The sequence below is a fragment of the Caenorhabditis remanei genome, chromosome IV (genome assembly GCF_010183535.1).
Source record: "Caenorhabditis remanei strain PX506 chromosome IV, whole genome shotgun sequence".
Classification (NCBI taxonomy): domain Eukaryota; kingdom Metazoa; phylum Nematoda; class Chromadorea; order Rhabditida; family Rhabditidae; genus Caenorhabditis; species Caenorhabditis remanei.
In genome coordinates this window covers 7512626-7523291 of record NC_071331.1, presented here as the reverse complement: position 1 = coordinate 7523291, position 10666 = coordinate 7512626, and the positions used below count along the sequence as shown (strand labels likewise).

The 10666-nt window shown below is 37.3% G+C and overlaps 1 protein-coding gene across 1 annotated transcript; it reads right to left on the bottom strand.

Moving 5' to 3' along the window:
* Nucleotides 1–2209: 2209 nt before the first annotated feature.
* On the bottom strand, nucleotides 2210–8335 carry GCK72_012742 (uncharacterized protein; the record flags this gene model as incomplete). The annotated part of the gene is made up of 5 exons (XM_053729363.1): nucleotides 2210–2254; nucleotides 2354–2566; nucleotides 4522–4647; nucleotides 4696–4940; nucleotides 7990–8335. The coding sequence occupies 5 exons, from the start codon at nucleotides 8333–8335 to the stop codon at nucleotides 2210–2212; spliced, it is 975 nt and encodes a 324-aa protein (XP_053584135.1).
* Nucleotides 8336–10666: the final 2331 nt, after the last annotated feature.

Below are 10666 nucleotides of genomic sequence, written 5' to 3'. Positions count from 1 at the left end.
CGTCTCCTTAAAATAAGAAGTCAGAGATCATTAAATGAACCACTGCAGCATTAATTCATTATCATTACCATATGAAACCGTTAAAAAAGGAGACCATTTCAAAATTGGATCCGAAACTTGAATAACAATACTCGGAATACTGTTTCTGCCTTTCCATTAATACTGTTGGTACTCTGATCTCACTATTTGGTAGTACAAATGATTTTAGTCAGACTGGTGTACACGAGTTTCTGAAATATACTGTTTCTGACTCCCAACTTTTGGAAGAATGGATTGTAGATAATGTTAATAAAAAAATTCTCTTTTATGAATTTATTCTAGACAATTTGATTTTTTTCAATAAAAATGGAAAAATGACACCGTTTTCAAGTATTTTTATTTGGATGAACAGATATAAACGTAGTCCCAACAATTATTTTACGATTAGTGAACAATCTCACTAAAAATTACGAGAATTTCGCTTTGACTCCTCTCAAATATTTTTTAGAATTTTTCATTTCTATTCATTTCTTCTACTTTTCAAATTTTAATAAATACTCAACCAAGTATGGTTCCTCAACGTGACCTCTTCCTATCTCCCATTTTTTGAATTTCATGAAACTTTAAATTTCCAACACCAACTTGACACGTTCCCGATTAAAACTAAACCAGAGCAAAAATCAAAATAGAGATTAGAATCGACGAATACATAGAATCAGTTCTCAATTCTATGAGTTTTAAAATTGGTCGTTCAATTTCCCAATAGCGCAATATATGGTGAGTTCCTGGAGAACCATGGGAGTTTTGTTCAAAGTACATAGAGCAGTGTACGGAGATGAACTTCAGAAGATAATCTCAGAAAATAACTCATTCTGCCAATTTCAGGTATAGTGGCTAATGGTCAGAGGTGTCGGGAAGAAACAATTCCTTATCCGGAAGTCAAAAGTCGGAGGTCGGAATTCCCAACAACACTGCGTTGTTGGGAATTTCGACCTCCGACTCACAGCTTGAATCATGGTACCTAGTACGTAGATCACGCATATGACGTGCTCTCGTTTCAGAGAATTTCTACTTATAATTGAAGGACCACATTCTTAAAAATAACGTTTCAGCTCATGCTTAATACATTTTAATATTTTCTTTCAGTAATCCATTATCGATTACAAGTGGATATGTTGCAGTATAAACTTTTGAAACGGTAAGATTTTCGCTACGATTGTTAACAGTATCTGCTTCATCAGGCTCTGATTTTAATCATACAGTCATCTCTACAAATATGTATGTACTTTTTATTTTTTCGAAGCTGGAAAAGAGACGTGGTTTTTTCAAATGAGATATCGAGCTCCTGTTCGAGCCCCTCACATTCGTTTCTCATTTCCATCTAGATATAGAAAATTGAGAAATACTGTTTCTGTTTTTCTAAAATGACGAGAATGAAAGAAATTAGGAATAAATGGAACAGAGTTAGTACTTCCAACGATTCTTGATATCAAGTTTCGGTTATAGTGCAATTTTCGCATGGCATAATTTTCAACGCACTTTTCACAAGTTGAAATTTGTGAAAAAATAAAATAAATTTAAACTTCCGTCGATAAATACGCAAACACTACAAGCACAAATGCGGTCCTCGGTCGGACGGCGCGCGGCGATCTCTAAATTTTTATTTCAAAGAGACATAAACCGTTTCTGGCATAATTGTTTGTTCGATATAGTAATGATTGTCAGTCATTGAATTACTGTTTTCCTAATCAATTAAATTTTTATAAATCTCTCAAAAAACACTGAACAGAAATACAAGTCTAGTTATTTCGGAGAATACAATTCTTGTTATTTCGATTTTCAAAAATCACGCGAAATCCGTCAAAATTTTCATAATGAATCATGTTTTGACCTCATTTTTATTGCACTTTTGACAAATTGAAACGCGCACCGGTCGGCTCGGTCGGTCGGCGGTCGGACCCATACCGACCGGACCGTATATTAGCCTTGGTCCCGTTAGAATATATTTTTGTCCCCTGATATTTTTTTTTCGTTCTTGACCCTACTGCTGTGAGACAAAATCACTTGCACAGTTGCAATTGGTGCAGTTCCAATAACTTGTTATGCATTAAAGTTTATTTGTGATAGAAACGAAATATAATTTTTGTGAAATAAGTTCAGCTGTTACACTAAAAACTTTTATTAATTGTATGCAATGCAAAATAGTTTGTGCAGTGAAAACACGAGGGGTTCAGATTCTTGAAACAGTTTTCACGGTGCTGCTATCCTCGACTTTCTGAAAAAAAACAGAATACAATTGCAATTGAACTGAAACACTTCTCAATTGATTTATTAATTTATCAAAACAATAAATTTTCATCTATCCCCCACTCACCTGTGACAATACTCCAAACACAATCTTCTTGTATTCCCTTCTGATTGTGCTATTCATTGTCATATAAATGACAGCTGGACATGCGTGATTAAATGCCCAACATATTTGTGCGAATATGAGAACTGGTGGGGACGGGGTAACATAGACAAGAGCATTGTAGACGAGAGCAACTCCCGTGTTCCAGAAACAGATGATCGAGCATTGAATGAAGATCTGAAAGTATGTAGGTTAAAATTTTTTCGGGGTTTCGAAAAAAACTAGAAACTGATAGTGAGCTACCTCAATTTTTGTGCTATTATGGAAGAAGGAATAATTCGGTATTTCAGTACCTATTAGAGTGACACTATTTGAAGGAGACAACTCAATAAATATTGTCAACTATACAAGTCATTACTGCTCCAGTAAGATGAGATTCTGGAAACGGAAATTAATATAATCCGATTCCCATAATTTGCATTCCGGCTGCGTTCAATTTTTTTTTCTTAGAGGGATTATAATATTAATCAACTGACAAACACATTCCTTATTCATCAAAATCGAAAAAAGAAAAAACGGTTACATCTTGAACCTGTCAATGTCAGACAACCACTTGTTTCCGTCAAAAAACAATATTTAAAGCCAAAAGATATGTACATAGATACTCTGTGGTCTAAATGATCGTACTAATATCCCTTTGAAAAAAAACATTTCTGCTACAGTTAATTTTCATTTGATACGGATCATATTTGAATTGCATGTATCGCAGGAGCCAGTTATTACTTTTTTTACATGTTTGTTTCAAATAAAACACTAGCTAGATTAGTGAAATTCTACTTAATTTTTTGATGTTTTTACTCCCAGTACAAATGTTTCAGTCAGCACAATGACGTGTTTTACCATAGTTACGTAGCAGTATTTGTTGGTTACAGTTTCAGTACAGTGTTAATGACACTCGAAATATTTCGTTATTGTGAAAAAAATAAAGTTTGGCCAAGGATTTTCAACTTTAGCCACGACAAGTATTAGGGTCACCTCACTATTTGCTAAGGAAATTAAATAAATTTGTGAACTACGAGTTATTTCAGTAAGAAGAGATTCTGCCGCGACTCCGTTACAGAAGTTGATAGGAGCAAACAGGCAAAACCCGATTCCCATAATTTGCATTCTAGCTGATAGTTTTCATTGGGGTGATAATATAATTAGCCAACTGACTAACACATCTCTTTTTTCATCTAATTGTAAATCTAGAACCGAAAAAAGGTAACATCTTGATGCTGCCATTTTTAATGCCAAACAATTTGACCATACTAATGTGAAGCAAATTCAGCTTCAAATGGAACATTTCTGCTACAGTAAATTTTCAGTTGATCATGATCATAGTTGAAATAATCCGCATTTGTCGGTAGGAGACAGTAATTATTCCTATTAGGAAAAATTTCTAACAATCAATCTGTGTTAAATGTTTGACTCATATTAAGTTTCCAATAAACACTAGTTAGAATAACGAAATTTTTAAGGCCACTGTAATGCCAGCCCAATGACGTGTCTTACGATAATTACGTAGCAGTATTTATTGATTACACTTTCAATACAGAGATAATGCTACTGGAAATATTTAGTTATCATTCAACGACGGCACTTTTAGAGGCATTATTATAAGACGATTAAAAAAAAATTCGCTAAGAAGTTAAGAGCTCCGAAAATGGTTATGCTAGCGTTAAACTTCGTTGTTTTTGAAATGAAACTGATAGCTTTGCTGAAAAAAAACTTCAACAACTATCAGTAAATTCGAGTAGGCGAACAAATTTTTCTTTTTCATCTAAACATAAAACAGAAAAAAATCGATTACATCCTGATGCTGCCAATGTCAGAGAACCACTTGTTTCCGTCAAAAAACAATATTTAAAGCCAAAAGATATGTAGATACTCTGTGGTCTGAAAAAAACATTTCTGCTACAGTAAATGTTCATTTGATACGGATCATAGTTGAAATAATTTGCATGTGTCGGCAGGAGTCAGTTATTACTTTCTTTTTACGTTTGACTGACATTAAGTTTCAAATAAGACAATAGCTAGATTAGTGAAGTTCTATTTAATTTTTTAAAGTATTTTACTCGCAGTAAAAATGTTTCAGTCAGCACAATGACACTTTTCCCCAATAGAATCTGTTTCCGCCAGAATACACTCACCGCTCTCGATGCCTTTGATTTTTGTCCTTGTGCCAATTTTTTGACCATGAAGAAATAAATAGAGAACAATGTGAAAATACAAGCAAGGAAGATCCAGTTATTATAGGATTGGATTGGGTTCTCGTACTGAAATCTAGGTATTTATATTCTGATAAAAGTCAACTAATGTTTTACCATTTTGTCTGCTGCTGCACTTGGAAATTCCTCCGACAAAGGATTTGCGATCCATGCCATTATAGCAGAATTGTAGCATACTGTCGGTGTGAAAACATACATGAAAGCTCCATAAGAGAAGATGAAGACTATGGAGGAGTAGGCGAGTTTCTTCTCGATAGCATCTGCATACTCACGGAATGCAATACTTATGACACGGTTGGCGAACAGGGATACGGTAGCGGCACACGCCATGCACCATGTTACTGAAAAATGGAGGATGGAGGAGAGTGTATTAGAATACGGTTACAGTTACATTTCATAAAATTTTATTTGCGGAAAACAGTGTTTGTAGATTTGTGTCAAATGAGAAGACTAGTTTCTCAACCACACAGGGTCATAGAAAGTCCAAATGAAGCATCTGCGCTACAGTAAAAATTATCGCGAAATTAAAAAAGAATGTTAACTCTTTTTTTTGTGCGAAGTTTAATCTAAAATAACAAGACAGTTTTCAAAATTTGAAAAATTTAACTCCCTGTTGTTCGTAAACGTTATAAAACGAGACTATCCTGCCAAGAGGTGTGCAAACGCGTTTCATTTGACTTACGGTTTTGCCGGAAACTAATTTGAATTTGTATTGACCACCCTATGGAATGAATCAGATAGGACATTAACATTTTGGGATGAATCAGAAACCGAAGATATTTTCAATCACACTTTCAATATAATATCAAAAAGTGACTTCAAATGATGTTCTTCAATGAAAGGAGGATTGATGCTCCCATTTGGACCAGTTTTCGACCGACCCGGCCGATCGCCGACCTGCGCAATTCTTTCTGTCTGCATGCGCCATATTCAACGACAATTTTTGAAAAAGAAATCGGCTGAAAACTGACAGAAATTCTGAAATTTGTGAAAAAACTAAAATTCACGCACAAATGCGGACCTCGGTCTGCTCGGTGGTCGGTCGGCGATCGGACATGTTCCGACCGGCCCAAATGGAAGCCTTGGTGAAGACACCTGGTTATATTTTTCTACAAACGTTCAAGCTTCCCTTTTTTCAATAAACATTATTAGAACATCTAGGATATTTCAATTTCATCAGTTGTCATTAGCATGTTCTTCACGTTTTGTAAACGAACAGAGCGTACTTATTTGTTAGTGAACTACACAATAAGAAAATCTAGTTATGGTATAGATGAAACACTGTTTCAAAACTAATCAGATACTTATTCGTATGTTTGCTAACTGGAAAATTAGCATTTATTGAAAGGAAAACACATGTATTACCCATTTGGTGGCTGACCGCTCAAAGTTTGGCCCGAGGACGCTTGTGAAGTACGGTTTTGCTGTTTCATGTTTTCTTTAATAGTGTCACAAATTTTAGAACTGACAATAATACAAGTATCAGAGCTACTCCATATTCCACTTACCCAGCACAATTCCACTAGTCAAATAACCTATATATTTTACTAGATTATCTATTTTGTAATTTTTATTTACCAGTCGGTTCACGTCGCCTAACGGCGACTAAACCTCCTTTTCTACACCACCCTTCTGGGTGTTACAGCGCCTATGGAACTTCTCAAACGGTTGAGACTATCGAAGTCTAAGAATCTCTGCTTTTCTGGAACGATTTCGATTCATTACTCTTTTTCTTTTTCTAAATCTGGGGGAGAGAATTTTTTTTCATGTCCTCGAATGGGTTCGAACAAACTAACTACAGACAACATTGCCTAACTTGTCAGATCTTGCCGGATCTTTCCTGAACGCGAAGAGCTTCTTGGCGTGTCGACTTCCGAATGAGGGGCTGGTAATAGGCCGTCGTTAGCCCGTTGGCGGTCGTTTAGCCGCGTCCGTTCGCCACTCGCATACCTGCGCTCAGTCGTCGCTCGTCCGTAATTGGGACTTGTCGGTCTACCTGTGCTGGGAAGAACGCCGCGACTAAAGAAGAGACGACGCTTTCTCGATCGTCTCTCCCTTTTCCCGCTGTCAATTCCCCTCTGCTTTATCAGTGTTTTTGGCTCAGAAGACGTCACTTTGGGAGTTTGGAAGAAAAGTAAGACGGGTATCGCGAGAAAATTTTGAAAATTTCTGATTTTTTTGTCCAACTTTGAAGGAATGTGGGCCCATTTGGATCAACAATGGATCCATCACCTGTGTCCTGAAAACTGCCCGTGTCTAATTGTGTTACCGATCAATCTGGAAGGAAAGGAAACGTTTTTAATCCTCGATTTTTTCTTAATCTGATGATAACAAAAAATCTTTCTCGTCGTTTCTTTTTAGAAACCGATTCGTTTATTTGTGACGTTGATCTCACTGGAAACAGACGGCACGTTCGGATACATCACTTTTTCGAATCTATCATCAAAAAAAACCAAAAAATATTTTCTCGCCCCCGGGATCGAACTAAAAACTAACTGTAGTCAACGTTGCATAACTTGCCAGATCGGAAGCGGCGACACGCCGTCCACAACCACGCTGCCGACGGAAAATGCATGCCGGAGAAAGGAAAGAAATGACGAAGTTGAGGCCGACAGTTTCACGCCACTTTTTCCGATTTTCATTCCCCTGTGCTTTATCAGTTTTTCTGGCTCAGAAGACGTAATTTTGAGAATTTTGGAGAAAGAAAAAGACGGGAATTGCGAGGGGAAAATTTCTGATTTTTTGGTCCAAGTTCGAAGAAAATCGGTTCAGTAGGAAGGGCGGTAGGGTCGGCGACATACACACATACACACAGAATCTGGTGTTTGTTAATAGTAAAGATTTCGATAATAAGATCTATTACTATTTCCGACTTGGGGCTATTGTACATATTTCTTTTTACAAAGGATAGACATGCAGTGAAAGTATATGCAGTGAAGCACACGAAAAGGAAATATATTTATGGTGGAGATGAAACACTGTTTCAAAACTAGGCAATAATCAGAAAGCAACTTGCCTATTTGCTGTGCTTCTAATTTCTGGTATTTGAGAATGATATCGACAGTACCGTTTCTTGAAAGATACACACATGTAGTACTTATCCCCCAGTGGCTCACCGCTCACGTTAGCCCGAAGACGAGCTGTGCGTCTCTTTGCGACTAGCGTACTTTAAAACATTTCACGGGTAAAGTACGGTAAGAGCAGCTCAGCCACCGCCAAATGGGTAATACCTACAAAGTGAGAAATGGTTAGAAGTGTCATAAAACTTTGTGTAATTTGTCAGTTCAAAAACTCCGCAAATTTCCCGCTGTTTCATATTTTCTTTAATCGTATCACAATTTTTAACTGACAATTCCCACAATTCCCTGAAGAAGTCCATATTCCACTTACCCAGCGCAATCCCACCAGCCAAATAAGTGAACGTCGGGTACATACAGAAAACCGATCCAAGAATAAGCAGTGGTCCAGTAATCAAACAACTGCAACACGTGGCACTCATATCAATTGAGATGAGTACGACGATAATTTTATAGCAGGCATGTTTGATTAAGTTAGTCTTGAAAATGATATAGACAATAGGCAAGTAGATCAACTCAATGCAAGTTCCAAAAATAAGCAATGGGTATCCAAGCCAAGGACGTTTGACTCCAGTTGCCTCCCATTCTTCGAAGGACTTCCAGGAGCAATTGTAGTATGGAATAGCCTCGACACTACCGTACTCGATGAGACGATTCATTTTAGGGTTTTTTGTGAGAAAATAGGGTTTTTATATGTATTCTGATGTGCGTCAACACCTCACTCGTCATCTTTTTCTAGACAATTGTTTCTTTGTTTTAAATCTTAATGTTAGGTAATGTTTTTGCTAGAAACGGCTTCGGATTAGGTTTTAGGGATGGAGGATTAGGTTGGATTTCTCATAAGGCATAGACAAATAATGATTTCTGGTTATGAGGGGGCATAGAATTAAAGGCTATACAGTATGAACATAACACAAATTAAAAAGAAGAATTCCTATTTTCGTGTTTTTATTCTGGGGATTTGCCGTCATGTTTTTATTTAGGTATATTTTTTTTTAGGTAATCTTTCGTTTTATTTTGGGTTTGTATATCGAGAATCGAAGAGGGTAAAACGAATATACTGATGCATGCCATCCAAATTTTGTGTTAAAACTAGCGTCCCGAGCCTAACGGCTCGCTCCGCCAGACTCGGCTGCGCCTCGAGCCCAGTGCTTAGCAAGTTTTACATTCAAAAGTTGGTTTTTAATAAGTGGCAAGTGAAAGCTGACTTTATTACCAAGAATTTAAGCCTCTGAGTTCGAAACAATGAAGTTGATTCCGCAATTTTTCATGTGTTCGATCGAAAACCCGGCATTTTTCTTCGACTTAGTGTTGAAAACGCGATCATGGAGGGCGTCCGGTTTCGTTATTTTTGATTAGACTTTTTTGCTCTATTCCAGTTTAGATGTCCTTTGAATCTTCCAACGTCCCTTGAAATTCCAAAATATAGTTGTGAATATTTAGACGTTCGATAAAACATTTAAACGTCCGAAAAAAATATTCAGACGTCCCTTGAACACTTTCAGTGATTATTACTGTTGGGACGTTTAAATATTTTTTGGGACGTCAAAACGTTTTTTGGAACGTCTAAATATTCACAACTATATTTTGGAATTTCAAGGGACGTTTCAAAAATATTTGAGTTTGAAAGGACGTTTAAGTGTTTCAAGGGACGCCAAGTGTTTTTTGGGACGTTCGAGTTTTTAAACGACATCTAAACTGGAATAGAGCCGACTTTTTGATTCCAATAGATTTCGAAAGATTTAGATCGGTGTCAAAAACTCAATTGAGTAAACCTTGTTCCCCGGACAGGAAACCGAGTGAATCTCATTTCACCAAAAACAGCAAAATTCGAGTTACTGAAAGTTTTACCGACTAATTTCCTTTCCGGCCGCACATTTTCCATAAAAATTGAAGACTTCACCGATACCTCTATTACTCAGATACCTTCCGGAGTTCCTCAAGGCTCAGTCTCTGGCCCTCTCCTCTTCCTCATATTTATAAACGATTTACTTCTTGATCTCGCACACATCCCCTCCCTACAGGTCTCCGCATTTGCCGATGACATAAAAATTTATTCCTCCAACCCTTTTGCGGTCCAAAAAGGCATAGATCTTATTGAAACCTGGGCATCCTCTAACTCTCTTCCTCTTGCCCATACGAAAACATCTCTCCTTCGACTTGGATCAAAAAACATTTCATTCCCCTACTTCATTGCTGGTCAACCTATCGAAACCTCCAAATCTGTTCGGGATCTCGGTCTCATCACAGATTCAACCTTGAAATTTAAATCCCACATCAACAAGACTATCGCTTCCGCCCTCCTACGTACTAAACAACTTTTGAAATCCTTCAAATCAACCTCTCCACAATTTTACATTTTCCTTTTCAATTGCTATGTTTTACCCATTATTGAATATTGTTCTGTAGTATACTCACCCCCTCCTGCTTCTAAATTATCGTTATCGCTAGAAACTCCTCTCCGATTCTTCACCAGGAAAATCTTTCAACGATGTAACATAACTTATTCCTCCTATTCCGATCGTCTAGCCCAACTTAATCTTTTCTCATTGCGCCATCGTAGACTCAAAGCCCAACTTCTCCTTCTTTATAAATTTCTAAGCGGTACCTCATACTTCCCTCACCTAGATTCGTACATCCGGTTTTCCTCCTCCACCCGTCGCCCTATGAATCTTATTTGTATTAAACCCAAGTGCTCTGACTTTTTTTCTCACACCATCCCCATCTGGAATGCCATTACCTCCCAAACTTCATATTTTCTCTCTCCTTCCGAGTTCTATACCCTAATCTCATCCAGTATTACACGCTATTAGAGCTTATTCTTTACTCCCAAACCACCTTTCCCGCACTACCATCTTTCTATTTATACCCCTCATACCGGTCATTCTTTCATTTGTTGCCCCACATCTCTCACTTTAACCCACCCTTTGAATGGTCTCGTGAGGGACTCATTCTCAGCCTCTCGCCCCATTTACTGATGATTTTCGATA